The following is a 16,924-nucleotide window of genomic DNA, read 5'->3' as shown; positions in this document are numbered from 1 at the left end:
CCCAAGTACTATAGATCACTCTTCCTCTAGCCAGTGCTGGTGAAGAAAAGACTGGGAAGACAATCAGAGGCCTTAGTTCTAGGCATGGCTCTGCCATTAATCAGATGTGTGCCACTGAGAAATGCGGGATGACTGTTTCATAATCTGCCATATAAATTTTTCCCCAGTTTTCCTATATCATTCTTTCTTTGTGACCACCTTTTTGCTTTGTTTTGACCTGTTTTCTGCTATTCAAATATGCTCCCTACTTAGGTAATGCTCCTTATTTAAAAGTTTTTCTTGGATCAAGAGATAAACGGCTAGAAAAATCAAACAAAACAAGCATCCCTTTCATCAGATGAGCCAAAAGGTAACATGCCAGGAAAACACCAGACACCATTTACATGGAAAGAGCTGGGCATTTTTAGGTAAGTACATTTTAACCTGTTTTAAGTCCTAAGCAAAAAAAAGTTATAATATACTTTCTTATTATATCTGTTCCTACAAATAGAAGATGTAACTTATCAAGGAAGGACTCTCTTTAAGGAACTTATATAAGAAAAGGAAGCAAAGGAATGTAGCTGGGTAGCTCAGATGAAGCAAAGGTATTTTTATTCTGGGAAACTTAAATATATTCCAGCGATTATTTAAATTAACCTTTGGCTTCTAAAATCATCATTTATCACCTGAGCCCTAAAATTTTTCATTATGATTAGCTTTGTCTAGGAGTATATTTCATGATAAAAATAGGATACATGGCAGTAAGATAATTTATTATTAAAACTGATATGGATACCTTTTTAAGGAGTCAAAGTAATGCTCTGTCTCACACAAAACCCTGGTTTGGATTTGTGTGTATGCATCTGTAGAGAACATCAGTTGTAGGCTCTGATAAAGCAAGAGGTGTTAGAATAACTTAGCTTTCTAGTAACAGGACAGGTATTTTCCAGGAGAATGACCTATCAAATGATCAGAAATCTTCTGATCTCGAGGGAACGCCCTGCCTAGGTGGAGAATCATTGGTTAAGCTTCTTGGATGAGGTAGAAGTGAAGGAGGAGGAGATACAAAGCTATTGTAAGCATCCAGGCTACAACTTGTTAAAAAATAGCTGCGCAGTTTTCATTAGAAAATATATGCCCAGAAGGCATGCCTTCCTAGAAGGCACTTGTACCCAGAACCAAGGTGGTGACTTCCTGAGGGAACCGTGTGTCACGAGTAGCCAAGATCTTCTCAGAGAATGTCAACTGCTTGTCACATAAATGTTTCCTTGTAGTATCAGCTGCTGGGGACTACCCATTTCTTATAGGTTCTCCACCGAGAACACTCCTCAAACTTCACAACAGAGTAACATGTCCAAGTACAGATAAACAACAAACATATCCAGGAGAATTTCTAGTGTACCTGTTCCTCCATTGGTGTCTCTGCAGATGCTCTACAGAGTCTTTGCAAAGTATCAACAGCTGAGCTGATCAACTCTAGAGACCACTGGAATCCATTCAGCTTACACTTGACCACATCTAAAAAGAAATTAAAACCCTCAAAATTTAACTGCTTAAAATATATTTAAAGTGAGAGGCAAAGCTTTTTCAAGATTCCCCAATACACACTCACCAGTCACCTTGTCCCGCATGCTCTTAGGAAGATGCTTTGCGATATGCCCAATAACACATAAAATATGTCCTAAGGTGTTTGGATTGGGATTCTGTTGACTAGGAAAAGGGCATAAGGAATATCAACATACAAATAAACACTGCCACCAACAAAATACTCTCTGGATTGTTAACACTGGAGGAATGTAAGGAAGCATGGTTTAGGAGTCAAGTTGTAGGAGCATTAAGGCACTTAATTTACTTGGACAAAGGGTAAAACTGAAAGCTTAAAACTGATTCTTATTTTTCATGTTTGTTTTTATGCCAGAATTTAAAGACCTGTGTATACAAACGGTTAGGAAACGCCCACTTCCTTAAGGCATGAGCTTTGTTTCCAAGAATCTTTAGTGTCTATCAACAACTATATTATAAGCATGCAAACCTGCTGATTTTCTCCCAGGACTCTATTATTTTGGTATAGTCCAGCTTGGGTGATGAGCAAGCAATCTTGGAAAGCAGCATCCAGGCTGGTGCAGAATGTTCTGTGCCAGTGTAGGATATCACATTGTTTATAAAACTGGATGAGAATTTCTCTTTCTTGGACCAGATATGAAAAGCCTTATTTAAATAGCGGCTGGAAAAAAGATGGGAAAGCAGAATTGTAACTGTAAATATACAAAACTGTTCAGAACAGCCCTCAGTGAAAGGTTATCAACTTCTGCTGCTCCAGGACTCCCCTGGCACATGAAAGCCAATGCAGAAGTTCCTGGCTAGTGACATATTTGATAACAAATCAGGTATCTTTAAAATTTTTATTACACAGAATAAGATATATTTATTTCTCCCCTTCTAAAGTATTTCTTTTTAAAGCAAAGAATAAAATTTCGTAATTCACTTGAGACCCTTCTTATCCTCATTCCCTCCCAAATTTCTATACAAACATTAAGGGATAGGTTACCAATAACAAATACATCCACAGTTTATAGGCTTTTAGTGACAAAAAAAAAATGTAGACAGTGTTGTTTTTTGAATGGAAGGAATGGATAGAAATGGCACCCTAGCATTTAAATATGGTGATATTAAACAAGCTAAACTTTGCCATGACCCACCAATACCATTCAGAAATCCATATTTCAAACACTTTAAAAGTAAAACAAGAAAAAAAATACTTCTGGTATATTAAAGTGCTTGTGTTATGTCACTTGTTTTAAGTAATTTATTTGACTTCCTCCCACAGCACTGGATGAGAAAACATTACCCATGGCACAAATGCAGTGTTATATATCTAAGTAAAGTGAAAAATACACTTCTTCCCACAATTAATTTTTCTTAGACTGCTAGGAACACACATGTGATCACACATTGCGTACACACATGCTCACACACACCTCAACACTTTCTCATTAAATGAAAAAAAAAAAAAAAAGGAATTCTAAAAGCATCAGAAGGCAACTGTAACAAAATAAACACATCTATATACAATAAGCATGCCCATATAAATTGTTTTAATAAATTACCTATTGTTAAAAAATCTGTCTATAAACATCTAGAGTTTTACTGCAGATAACTCATAACTCATATATGATTATGGTCCAAAAACAACACATGGAATCAGTAAATATTTTAAAATTTATTAAAAAGAATCACACAAAATATTAAGTAATGTTTACTATAAGACGTGAACAGAATGGGGAAAAATTCTCTGAACTTCCAGTTGAAACCTCAAATTTGGCTCTTAGGACAACTCACACCCTTCCACATGAGTTGAACAGTTTCCAAAGCCTCCCTCATTTAGCTTACCCCTCAATTAGCCCCATTGTTGATCATAAGCCACTCCCTACCAAGTCAGAATGTTTTCAATAGAGAGCAACCTGTGTCTTTTGTACGGCACCACTGACCTCTATCCTAGTATCAAAATCAATCCACTCTCTTTAGTCTCCATTTTCCATGACCTCTACTAGACATTATTGACCATTCTCTCTGCCCTTGTACTCTGGTCTACTTATTGGATCTCTGTTCTTTTCCCTTCACTAATTCCTTTTTTCAAATCACTCTTATGGCTGATTTTGAAAAGTTCTATTCTTAGTCCTCTTATCTACAACTGAACGCTGGGTGATCTCATCCATTACCAAAAGCTCTCCACTCAGACATGTCAAAGCATTGCAAGCACACATTTAAATTGGGCTCCATCTCCTGCCTTTGCTTTCCATACCTCAGTCAACAGTAATCCCATTGACCAGTTATTTTGGATAGCCTCATGGAGCCTTCAGGCCTCTAAGCCTTTGCATTGTTATTTTCTGTCTGGAAACTCTATTATGGCTGCTTGGTTAATTTCTATTTATTCCACTTCTGGGAATAATTCACCTCTTGCCACCATTAATAGCTAAAACAAGGAAAAAGATTAACAAACAAAAACAAAGACAAAAAACTACCAAACTGCTCTATGCCCTCCCTCTTTGCTCCTAAAAGTCTACCAAAACTGTGAATTTATTTGGTCTCTTTCCACTAGACTGTGAGCAACCTGAGTAGAGGAAGTACACTGATCTCTTTCAACCCTCAAATCAAACCTTTACCACCTCTGTGCTTCCCCTTGTTAAACATCTTTAAATATACCCCATTCTCTTCATGCCCACTGCCTTATCCTTGATGCAGGCCCTCATCACCTTTAACTTAAATCACTTCAGTGGTAGCCTGTTTTCTTAGATTCTAGTCAGCTCCTGGTCACCCAACATAAGCACCTTTGCTACCCTTCCTGTGAAACTGAATAGAGGAAACCTCACTGGCAGTGGAGCTGGGAGGCCAGCATGGTGAGCTCTCATGCCTACCACTGGTCATCAACTGCAAACCCAACAGGAAGGGATAGGACTCCCATACCCAAGAGGAACAAACAAGCTGCCCTTTACTACTCCAGCAAGAGGAAGGATTTCTTCTTGCCCAGCAACAGCCCAGCCAATGAGAGTCTGTCACAACTCTGCCATTGAGAAACCATCGCCACCTTGAACTCTCACTTTCTTTCAACGGACTTTTCTTCAAAGCAGCCCCTCCCAACTTTCTCTTTTTTAAGAAGAACAGTTCTTTCCTTTGATTTCCAGATTTTCTTGTGGTTTGTCACAGTGTGCTTGTTTCGAATTGCAATTCTGTGCTACTTCCATATAAACCCATTTTGCTGGTAAAATAACTGGGTGTTTTATTTTCAAGATTAACACTTCCTAAAATATAAAACCCTGTATTACCCATCCACTTCATATTCACCAGCAGCCTCCCCCTGCCCACTCTGTTTTCTCTAAAGTCAAACTTCTCAGAATGCTATGTTACAACTCTGCAGTATCTGGGCTCTGCTTAACTTCTCCAGTTTCATTTTATATCCAGCCAGCCCTATTTCCCCAGCAGTGAAATCCTCTGGCTCCTGAACAGTGCACACTGTTTATGCTTCTATGGCTTTGCACCAGCTGTTTCTTTTACATGGACATACCCTTTTGCCCCCTTATGAACCTTCAAGATTCAAATTCAAAATTCATCTGTTCTGTGAAGTCTCTTTTCCTGAACATTCGCTGATGTTTCTAGTTACTTTCTGTTTATCAAAGAACAAGTCACAAATTTTGTTTACAAATGTTTATAGAACTCTATTCTGCTAGCCCTCACATTTCTTAATACTCCTTTTTGAAAAATTCATTCTCAAGTTCAGTGGCTCTCATACTTTTTCATTTATGGGTGCCTTTTTTTTTCTTTTTCTGGGCACTTTTGAACTCAAAACCTACAGACCACCTTGAAGAGCTTTGGTTTTGTGGGCCATCATATCTATCAATATTTGTTGTGCCAAAATTAAAACTGAGAAATTTAAAAATATTTATCTATTAATCTAAAAATAATAATAAGCCAATTACATGTTAACAGATGCACTGCTTTACAAAAACAAGTTAACAATCTTTCTCAAAACAAAATAAACTTGGTGAAAAGAGTGTCATTGCTCTATACTTTCGTAAATCTATTTAAAGTCTGGCTTAAATAGAAGACAGGTGCATTACTGTAACTGCTTCTGCATTCAATTTGCTTCAATATCATCATACGGTTCTAGAAAACTGTACTGTACTTCTGTGAAAGAATAAAAGCGAAAAATGGCATATATCATCTTAATATTATGATCAAGACAGTCTGAGCTCATGAATCCATCCATTACACTTTGAGAATTTGTACCATAGCTCATTTTCTATAATGGTTATTCCAAAACTTCTTTACACTTAAGACCCTAATTCTATACTCTCCTTCCTAACTTTGGGCAAATATTTTTTTTTTTCCTTTTGTTAAAATAGATAATAGAGTTTTTACCATTTTAACCATTTTCAGGTGTACAGTTCAGTGGTGTTAAGCACATTCACACTGTTGTGCAATTATCCATCTCCAGAACTCTGTTATCACCTCATACTGAAACTCTGTACCCATTTAACAGTAACTCCCCATTGCCTTCTCCACAGCCCCTGATAAGCACCTTTCTACTTTTTGTCTTTAAGCATTTGACTATCTTATATATCTCAAATAAGTGGAATCATCATTAATTATCCTTTTGTATTAGGCCTATTTCACTCAGCATGTTTTCAAGGTTCATCCATAGTGTAGCATGCATCAACATTGTTACTTTTTTAGGCTGAAAAATATCCTGTGGTATGCGTAAACCACATTTTGTTTGTCCTTTCACTCATCCATGGACAGCTGGGGTATTTCCACCTTTCTGGCTACTGTGTACAATGCTCTGACACTGCTGTACTGAGTAAATATTCTATTGCTGTACTGAGAAGAGAAGGTGAGGAAGCTCTAGCATTCATATGATTTCCTCCTTTGTACTTTTCTTCTTGTATTTTTTTTTTCAATGTTTATTTTTGAGAGAGGGACAGAGTGCAAGCGGGGGAGGGGCAGAGAGAGGGACACAGAATCTGAAGCAGGCTCCAGGCTCCTAGCTGTCAGCTCAGAGCCTGATATGGGGCTCTGACTCACAAACTGTGGGATCATGACCTGAGCTGAGTTGGACACTCAACTGACTGAGCCACTCAGGTGCTCCCCTTCCTGTATTTTTTTGTTTCCTTTTATTTCTGAAGTTCTCTCCTTCTACCTTATAAAGTGAGTCCTTTCATATAATATTGTTCTTTTTCAGAAACTCCACTAAGTATTCCTTTCATTCATCCTCAGTATTTTCTATCTCCCCCTTTCCTTCTGACTTCAAATACATATAAGCACATTCCCTTATGTGAAAATAAAAAACAAGGCCTGTGAAGGAAACTATGGCACATCTTAATTGCAGGTAAGCTAAAGACCTAAACATAAAAGGAAGAAAGAAAAAAACAAACTTCTAGATTTTATGGGAGAATATATGACCCTGAGGTAGGAAAAGTACTTCTCTAAAAAATATATTAACCATAAGGAAAACCACTGACAAAATGAACTCATCAAAAGATACCATCAGGAGAGTAAAAAGGCAAATCATGAGGTAGAAAAGGACATTTGCAATACATATAACAATGGCTTGTCTACAGAATATATAGTGAACACTTTCAGATGAGCAAGCAAAAGAGTGACAGTCTAAAAGGAAGGCCAGTGGGGCACCTGGGTGGCTTAGTCAGTTAAGTGTCCGACTTCAGCTCAGGTCATGATCTCACAGTCCGTGAGTTCGAGCCCCATGTCAGGCTCTGTGCTGCCAGCTCAGAGCCTGGAGCCTGCTTCGTATTCTGTGTCTCCCTCTCTCTCTGCCCCTCCCCTGCTCATGCTCTGTCTCAAAAATAAATAAAAACATTAAAAAAATAAAAATAGAAAAATAAAAGGAAGGCTAGAGACCTGAGTAGTTAATTCATAAATGTGAACATTATAAATCCCACACCTACTAGAATGCAATGTAAATTGGTACGACCCCTCTGGAAAACTTTCTTGCAGTATCCATTAGAGGTGCCTAAAAATGTACTCAACAACACTGTTCCTGGGTATATAACCAACAGAAATGCATGTACCTGTGTATCAACAGATGTGTACAGGAATATCCATAGCAGCATTATATATAATATTTTAAAAATTGAAACAACTCAATTATCAACAGAATGGATAATTATGTTTTATTCATTAAATCATACACACACACACACAACTGCAATGAAAGTGAATATGCTATAGCTACACACGATAACGTGAATGAGCCTTCTATTGTTTTGAGTATTAGGAGTCAGATACACAAAGAATATATACCACATAATTCCATTTATATAAAGTCGTAGAACAGAGGAAACTAATCACAGCAGTGGTTACCTTTGACAAGGGAAGGACAGTGATGGGAAGGAGTGTGAGGGTATTACTTGGGCTTAGCAATGTTCTATTTCTTGACCTGGGAGGTAGTTACATGGGTATATTTTCTTTTTTATACTTACTGACCTATGTACTGACCTACTATACTTTTCTATGCATGTTATATTCCAGTATAAAAGTTTTATAAAAATAAAAATAAATGAAACAAACCTCCCAACAGCATCTCATGAGCTATATATATAGTAGGCCTCTCCTGCTTTTTTGTGAAGAATGGCTACTACTTTTTATGCTGAATTTTAATATGTTGGGGTTGCTTATTGAGATGTCCCTAAGAAAATCAAAAAAGTAAGTGATTCTATTGCTAGCTAAATTCTCCTCTCTTCTAAGAATTTCAGCCAAGCATATAGCTGGTACTGAGAAAATATTTAATGAATGAATATGCTTTCAGTCATAGTGTTTTAATACAAAAAGGGACCTGAAGAGATCATGTAATCCAACTGGCTGCTCTTACAAATGGGAAAACCAACGTTCAGAGAGATTAGGTGATTTTTGCCAGGACCACAGAACAGTATTTTATGATCAAAAAAATCTATTACATTTCTATTGTATGATAATTCCTCCATAACTACATGTAAATAAATAGGAAAGTGTTTCCTACATGATAAAAAAAAAAAGGAAAAAAATAGTCAAACTGATTGTAAGATTACTGCAATATAGATTAAAATATACTGTTACAGGTGCTAACTCCTCATTACAGTGTTCACTGTATAGTGTACACTCGGCAAATGTTATCTAATGGGAAAGAATACTGCAGTGGTATTAAGTCAACTAATCCAATAAAATGTCAGAAGTTTAATTTCTAAGAACTAAGAAGTCATCTTTCATAAAAACTAGTATTATAGAAAGTTAATATTAATACATCATATCCATCAGTGCTTTCTACTATATATTAAGACATCAATTAAAACTACAATCACTCAGAGAAAAGCAAAGGAGGAGATCAAAGGCTTCACAGAAAATTGTCATCATGAAAATGCTAGATTTGAATTGGGTCAAAAAAAAAAAAAAAAAAAAGACCAAAATCGAGTCTTCACATATACTAAGTAATTTGGAAAGCTGATTTTCCAAGATCAATACAGAAATATTTTTAAAAAAATGTTTATTTTTTTATTTTGAGAGAGGGTCAGAGAGCGTGCACATGTGCAAGAGGAGGAAGGGCAGACAGAGGGAGAGAATCCTAAGCAGGCTCTGCACTGTCAGCACAGAATCCTATGCAGGGCTCAATCCCATGACCATGAGATCATGACCTGAGCTAAAATCAAGATTCATATACTAAACTCACTGAGCCACCCAGGTACCCCTAATACAGAAATTTTAATAACAACTTTTATGGCTTTCTATAAGGAAAACAAATCACACAATTAACATACCTCAGTTCCTGGTTTTCTGTACTAAGGAGAGTAAGAAGTGCCCAAGCCAGTACCTGGCTGTTGTCTCCAGTATGGAATTTATTATAATGCTTAATGTTCTGCAACAGGAGCTGGTCAAGGCATTCCAGAGCCTTTTCCTGCACAGTGCTCTCACAGTCCATCACAGCTGGAATGATCCCTGTTAGCCAGGCTTTCTGTATCTGGACACATCCAGGCTGGGCCTTAGGAATTAAACATCATGAAATCATAAAGAAGTCTGATGCTAGCAGAAGTCTAAACATGTATCAGTGAGGCTGTGGTCAATGTTTTGAGACTTGTGTGTGGTCACACACACAAGTACAAATAAACAAGTGAAAAAAAAAATCAACACTTGAAATATATATTAAAACAAAGTTCAATCTCCAGTTACTGTATATCAGTGAATACTGAAATTTTAAACTTAGACAGTCATTACTGTATTATTACAGTAAATCAGCACTTTTTGGTAATTACATTATTTTTTTTAATATTTATTTATTTTTGAGAGAGAGAGAGTGAGTGAGCAAGAGCCAGGGAGGGGCAGAGAGGAAAGGAGACACAGAATCCGAAGCAGGCTCCAGGCTCCGAGCTGTTAGCACAGAGCCGGACGCAGGGCTCAAACTCATTAATGGTGAGACCATGACCCGAGCCAAAGTCAGACGCTGAACCAACTGAGCCACCCAGGTGCCCTGATAATTTAAGATCAAGAGCAAATAAAAAATATTTATCCCAAAGAGAAATTAAAATAGATGCTGACAGAGGAAGTCAAAGTATGCATTGTTTAATGCTTTCTATCACAAAATAAAGAAATAAACAGGCTTTAAAAATTCTTCAAAAGCTCATTATTTGGCAGACGTAAATTATATATTGGATTAGTGGATCTGCTATTTTGACAGTATCATCTAATAGGTCTTAATGTTCAAAAATTAATCTAGGCCTCTGGCCTAACCAAATCTATTTTACCACTCATATTTCTATGTGAGATTTAAGCTGAAGTCAAGAAAAGGCTAATCACTAGCATTCTCTAGCATGAGTCCATAATTATATTAACATGAGACATAATCATATGTAATTGAAACATACCTCTTCTCTTCCACTGTATAGTCCTTCAGTAGACCTGGTAGAATTTCCAATAGTCAATTTAATATTTTGCAAAAGGCAATTATTAGGCTGATTTATTTATTTATTTATTTATTTATTTATTTATTTATTTAGTGTGTGTGTGTGTGTGTGTGTGTGTGTGTGTGTGTGTGAGAGAGACAAAGAGAGAGATAGAGAGAGAGAGAGAGAGAGAAAGAGAGAAAGTTACATACGTGTGAGAAGGAGGAGGGGTGAACAGGGGGCAGTGTAGAGGGAGAGGGAGAGGGAGAGAGAAACTTAAGCAAGCTCCACTGGGCATGGAGCCTAGACACAGGACTCGAACTCATGACCCTGAGATCATGACCTGAGCCAAAATCAAGAATCGGGCACTTAACCAACTGAGCCCCCCAGGCACCCTGTATGCTGAATTATTTTTAATGTAAAAACACACTGTCTCTCACCATGAGAAGTTCAGTAAGAGACTGTAAGGCCTGCTTTCGGACAGACACTGCAGGGTCCCGACACTGGTCCTGCAGAAGCAATAGCTCTTCTTTCATACCCAAGATGTCACAGTGTTTCAAAATACTCACTAATACCTAGAAGAAGCATATGTAACATGAATTATGTATAGAAAAAAGACTTATGTATAGAAAAAAGACACACTGTAGACAAAAATAAGACTTAAGTCTGTGGTTCTTAACATTTCTGAGGTACAGATCCATCCCTCCACCCAGTAACATCCCACCTTTTCAGAATCTGATGAAAGCTCAGGCCTCTCTCTGGAGAAAGTCTGACATACATTTATATAAACAAGTATTTACAGACCATTTTGGGGGTTACATGCACCCTATTAAAATTCATTCATGGTCCCCAGATTAAGAATCCCTATTCTAAAATGAGAAATTAAGAATATAAATATGTAATTCTTTTAAAAATTTTTGTATTAAAAAAAAATTTTTAATGTTTATTTTTGAAAGAGAGAGAGAGAGAGAGAGAGCGCGAGCGCACCAGTGCGGGAGGGCCATAGAGAGAGAGGGAAACACAGAATCCGAAACAGGCTCAAGGCTCTGACCTGTCAGCACAGAGCCTGTCCCAGGGCCTGAACTCACAAACCGCAAGATCACGACCTGAACCAAAGTCGGATGCTTAACCAACTGAGCCATCCAGGTGCCCCAAAATATGCAATTCTTAAAGTCAACAACCCAGCAGGAATTTTAAAAACAGATAAACCTTTTAGTTCATCTCTGTAATTTATACATACAATGGGATCAAAATGAACAAATGTTAGGTGAAAAACAAGTTAAATAATGAGCATGGCAAAATTTTTATGAAATATTTCCAGATCTTTAGTGCTTGAAAAAAGAGCACATTCAAGAATACCTAGAAAAACTCACACCTGGAGTGCAGACTTCCGGACATTGGTCTTCTCATCCCTAATTCTCTTTTTCAGCATTCCCATGACACATCTCACTGTTGAGGAAATGCCAAAGAATCATTATACAGTCTGAGAAAAACTATATTTATAGCATCTAACATCTCACCACACAGTTCTGAGAAAATACTCTAAAAAACTGACTAATTAGCTTGTTTTAAATCCTGAGAAATCTGAGTATGAAATAATGTAGGAAAAAAAAGAAAAGTCAAATAATTAGGTATTCACAATAATACAAAGGGCACAGTATTATAATTTTAAAAGGGCACAAATTCTGAAATATTAAAAATTCAGTTTTAAATCCTGGCTCTTACATCTAAAATTCTGAATGAATTATTTGGCTCTTCTATTTTATTTAGCTACAAAAAAGGAATATCCAAATCATAATTTTTTTTTAAGACTAAAGATAAATAGCAGCTTTAAAACTTTTTTTTTTTAAATCTTTATTTATTTTTGAGGGAGAAACAGTGTGAGCAGAGAGGAACAGAGAGAAAGGGAGACACAGAATCCGAAGCAGTCTCCAGGCTCTGAGCTGTCAGCACAGAGACCAACACGGGGCTCAAACTCATGAACCATGAGATCATGACATGAGCCCAAGTCAGACGCTCAACCAACTGAGCCACCCAGGTGCCCCTAAAACTTTTTGATCACAGGCCCCTTTACACTACTAAAAAATCACTGAAGACTTCTAAGGGCTTTTTTGGTAAAAATCTCCAGTTAAGACATTTAATAGTTCATTTTAAAAAAGGAAGATATGCCACTATGCACAGTATATTTTTAAATAAAAAATAACTATATTTCCCCTCCAAAAAAAATTTAGTGAAAATAATAGCACTGTTTTACATCTTTGCAAACTCTTTAATGTCTGGCTAAATAAAAAACATCTAGATTCTCATCTCTACTTCAAAATCATAATGCTGAAGAGTACAAGTCTTGATATTATTATGAAAAAAAATATTAACTTCAAGGACCTGCTAAAGGATATTATGATATTATTATGAAAACAATATTAATTTGAAGGATTGGCTGAGAGAAGCTAAGGGATCCCAAACTACTCGGAGAGCCGCTGATGTATAAGGAAGTATGTTACAAAACGAAATGATGGGAAACAATAGAAAACATCAATGAAATCAAAAGTAGGTTCCTTGAAAAAGATAAACAAAATCAACAAACTTTTAGCTAGACTAAGAAAAAAAATAGAAGATTCAAATTGCTAAAATCAGGAAAGAATGAGGAAACATTACTGCTGCCATTACAGAAATAAAAAGGATTTGCAAAGAAATACTATGAAAAATTTTATGTTATATTAAGTAATCTGGATGAAATGAACAAATTTCTACAAAGATAAAAACTATGGACATTGACTCAAGAAGAAATAGTCTGAATATACCCATAACAAGTAAAGAGATTGAATTGGAAATCGAAAACCTTCTCACACGTGTACAGAAGTCCAGGACCAGATGGCTTTACTGGAGAATTCTACCAAATGTTAAAACAAATATGAGCACCCATTCTTCATAAACACTTAAAAAAACAGTAGAGGGGCGCCTGGGTGGCGCAGTCGGTTAAGCGTCCGACTTCAGCCAGGTCACGATCTCGCGGTCTGTGAGTTCGAGCCCCGCGTCAGGCTCTGGGCTGATGGCTCGGAGCCTGGAGCCTGTTTCCGATTCTGTGTCTCCCTCTCTCTCTGCCCCTCCCCCGTTCATGCTCTGTCTCTCTCTGTCCCAAAAATAAATAAAAAACGTTGAAAAAAAAAAAATTTAAAAAAAAAAAAAAAAAAAAAAAAAAAACAAAAACAGTAGAAAACACTTCCTACCTCATTCTATTAAGTCAGTATTACCCTGAGAGCAAAACCAGATAAATACATGTCAAGAAAAGTAAACGATAGACCAAAATCTCCTGCAAATACACACATGATATCTTCAACAAAATATCAACAAATCAAATCTAGCAAGATGCAAAAAGGATTATATACCATGCTTGGGATTTATACCAGGAATGAAATCTTGGCTCAACATGAAAATCAATCAATGTAATAAAAAACCACAGCAATATAATAAAGGACAAAGACCACATGATATTCTCCACAGATGAGGAAAATGCATTTGTAAAACCCAACACCATTCCATAATAAAAACACTCAACAAACTCAGAAGAGAAGGAAACTCTGTCACACTGATAAAAGCCATTCTGAAAAAAACTCACAGCTAACATCACACTCAATGGTGGAAGACTGAAAGCTAAGTACAGAAGAAAGATGAGGATGTCTGCTCTCCCCAATTCTTTTCAACATTGTACAGAGGTCCTTGCCAGGGAAAGTAGGCAAGGAAAAGACAGAAAAGATATCCAGATGGAAAAGAAAGAAAAAAAACTCTGTTCACAGATGGCATGAGCTTATATACAGAAAATCCTAAGGAATCCACACACACACAATTAGAGCTAGTAACAGATTTAGCAAGGTTGCAAGACACGAGATCAAATCATCAAACATCAGTTGTAAAAAGTAGCAATGAACAATTAGAAAATGAAACTAAGAAACCAATGTAACTTATTATAACATCAAAAAGAATAAAATTTTAGGAACACGCTTAAAGAGCAAGAATTGTACAATGAAAACTGAAAAACATCAGTGAAACAAATTAAAGAAAATCTAAATATAGAGAAAGGCATCCCATGTTCATGGACAAAACGGCTTAATATTGTTAAGATGGCAATACTCCCCAAAGTGATCTACAGATCAATCCTTACCAAAATCCAAGCTGTTTTTTTTTTCCCTTTCAGAAACTGACAGGTGATCCTAAAATTCATATGGAAATATAAGAAAAACAGAATAGCCAAGTCAACCTAGAAAAACAAGAACAAGAATGCAGAGCCTACACTTCCTGATTTCAAAATTAGTATAAAGTACCAGTAATCAACACAGTGCGGTACTGCCATAAAGAAAGACAACGGAATGTCAGTGGAAGAGAACTGAAAGTACATAAGCTCATGTGTCTATGGTCAACTGATTTTTGACAAGGGTGCCAAGAGCATTCAAAGGAGAAAAAAGTCTTTTAAACAAATGGTGCTACATCAAACTGGATATTCACATGCAAAAGATGGACCCCCACATCCCATTATATGCAAAATTTAACTAAAAATTGATCAAAGACCAAAACATAACAGCTAAAATTACAAAACTCTGAAAAGAAAACATAAATGTAAATCTTTGTGATAAATTAGGCAGTGATTTCTTAGCTATGACACCAAAAGCACAAGCCAGAAAAAAAAAAAAAAAATGGATAGCTAGATTTCATGAAGGCTAAAATGTTTCATGCCTCAAAGAACACTATCAAGAAAGTGAAAATTTAACCCCCAGAATGAGAAAAAAAAGATATTTGCAAATCATATATCTAATAAGGAATTTGGATCCAAAATATATAAAGAACCCTTTCAACTCAAAAATATAGACAAATAATCCATTTTAAAAAATGGGCAAAGAACTTCTCCAAACAAGACATATAAATGGTCAATAAACACATGAAAATTTGCTTAACATCATGAGTCATTAGGAAAATGTAAATCAAAACCACAGTGAGAGACATACTTCACATCCACTAGGATGGCTACAATAAATAGACATGACAAGTGCTGGTAAGGATGTGGAGAAATAAAATTTATTACACATGCTAATGGGATTGAAACATGGTGTGACCACTCTGGAAAACAGTTTGGCAGTTCCTCAAAATGATAAAGGTAGGGTTAGCAAATGACCCAGCAGCAGTTCCACTCCTAGGTACACACCCAAAAGGAATGAATATTTACATACAAAATTTGCACAGGAATGTTGATAGCACCATCATTCATAATCGCCAAAAGATGGAAACAACCCAAGTTCATCAACTGATAAATGAACCTTGAAAATGTTATGCTAAGAAGACATACACAAAAAAAACCCATATTGTATGCTTCCATTTATGGAATGTCAAAAACAGGCAAATTGATAGAGACAGAAAGCTAATTCGTGATTGGCAAAGGCTGGAGGAGGGGGAGAATGGGGAGTAAATGCTAATGAGTACAGGGTTTCTTTTTGGCAAAGGAAATATTCTGAAAATTGATCAATTTTGTGAATACACTAAAAACCATTAAATCATAAACTTTATTTAAATGGTGTTTTATGGTATGTGAATTACATCTCAAAAACAAAACAAAAGACCCACCACAAAGAAAGCACTTAGCACTTAAGACTGGAGTCAACACATTCAACATTTTTCCAGAATAATTTTTTTTATATTTTAGAAACTCGGATAATATATAAATTGAATTACTGCTCATAATTTGAATAACACATGCTAATATCTAGCCATATAAATCCAATTCCATGCTAATCTTTCAGGCCAAAATAAGTAATTATCCTCATGACACTTTACAGATTGACTTCAGTACTTATCTCACACCTTACTATTTTATATATATATAAAAATATGTAAAATCTGTATACATGTATATTTATTACTCCCATTGCTCCCCAACAGATAGAACTATGTTTTATTAAAGTCAGTATCTACAATGCCTAGCACAGATTAGAAGGGACCAAATAAATGTTAACAGAATAAATTAATCTAATTATATAATTAAACCTCTATACACATATTTTCTCACTTATCTATCTTGAAAAACCACTTCTCTTAACATTATTTTCATAGACTGACAACACCCCTCTGTGAAAGGTGGAGAAAGTGTCAGATTCAGAAAGTGACAATTAGGGTGCTTTGCTGACTTCCATGTCTTAGTCAAGCAGCTATTTAGCAACAGAATTGATACAAGAACTCAGACTGCCTCTCCTTTCTAGTGTGTTCCCCACTATTTCATGCTATGTCATTTCACAGATGAATAAGGAGCCCAGGAAGTAAAGTGACTTTCTCAAGACCACACAGCTAGACAGAAACAGAATCTAGGAGTAGGCTCCAGGTCTACCTACTATCTAGTCCATATTTGTTTTTTTTTCCTCCTGAATCCCATTAACACTTAAACTATCCAGATTACTCGGGGTTCAGTAAGTCAATGAAGGAGATCAGGCATCCCTCGTATTCAGAATCCTGTGCTGGAGTCCATGGGAGAGAGGACCCCCACA

At 36.3% G+C, this 16,924-nt stretch overlaps 1 protein-coding gene across 4 annotated transcripts in view; it reads right to left on the bottom strand.

Annotated features, from left to right (window-relative positions):
- The window catches only part of NCAPD3 (non-SMC condensin II complex subunit D3), a 64,920-nt gene that overhangs the window by 26,356 nt on the left and 21,640 nt on the right, over nt 1–16,924 (bottom strand). For all 4 annotated transcript variants that reach the window (XM_078432963.2, XM_078432961.2, XM_078432962.2 and 1 more), the window contains 6 exons: nt 11,776–11,849; nt 10,841–10,975; nt 9,282–9,502; nt 2,012–2,203; nt 1,592–1,689; nt 1,382–1,497 (listed from right to left, as the gene is read on the bottom strand). In XM_078432963.2, coding sequence (XP_078289089.1) covers nt 1,382–1,497; nt 1,592–1,689; nt 2,012–2,203; nt 9,282–9,502; nt 10,841–10,975; nt 11,776–11,849 — 836 coding nt within the window. The remainder of the gene's footprint in view (nt 1–1,381; nt 1,498–1,591; nt 1,690–2,011; nt 2,204–9,281; nt 9,503–10,840; nt 10,976–11,775; nt 11,850–16,924) is intronic.

This window comes from Panthera onca, chromosome D1 (assembly GCF_046562875.1).
Source record: "Panthera onca isolate mPanOnc1 chromosome D1, mPanOnc1 haplotype 2, whole genome shotgun sequence".
Classification (NCBI taxonomy): Eukaryota; Metazoa; Chordata; class Mammalia; order Carnivora; family Felidae; genus Panthera; species Panthera onca.
This window is presented reverse-complemented; position numbering and strand designations above follow the sequence as displayed.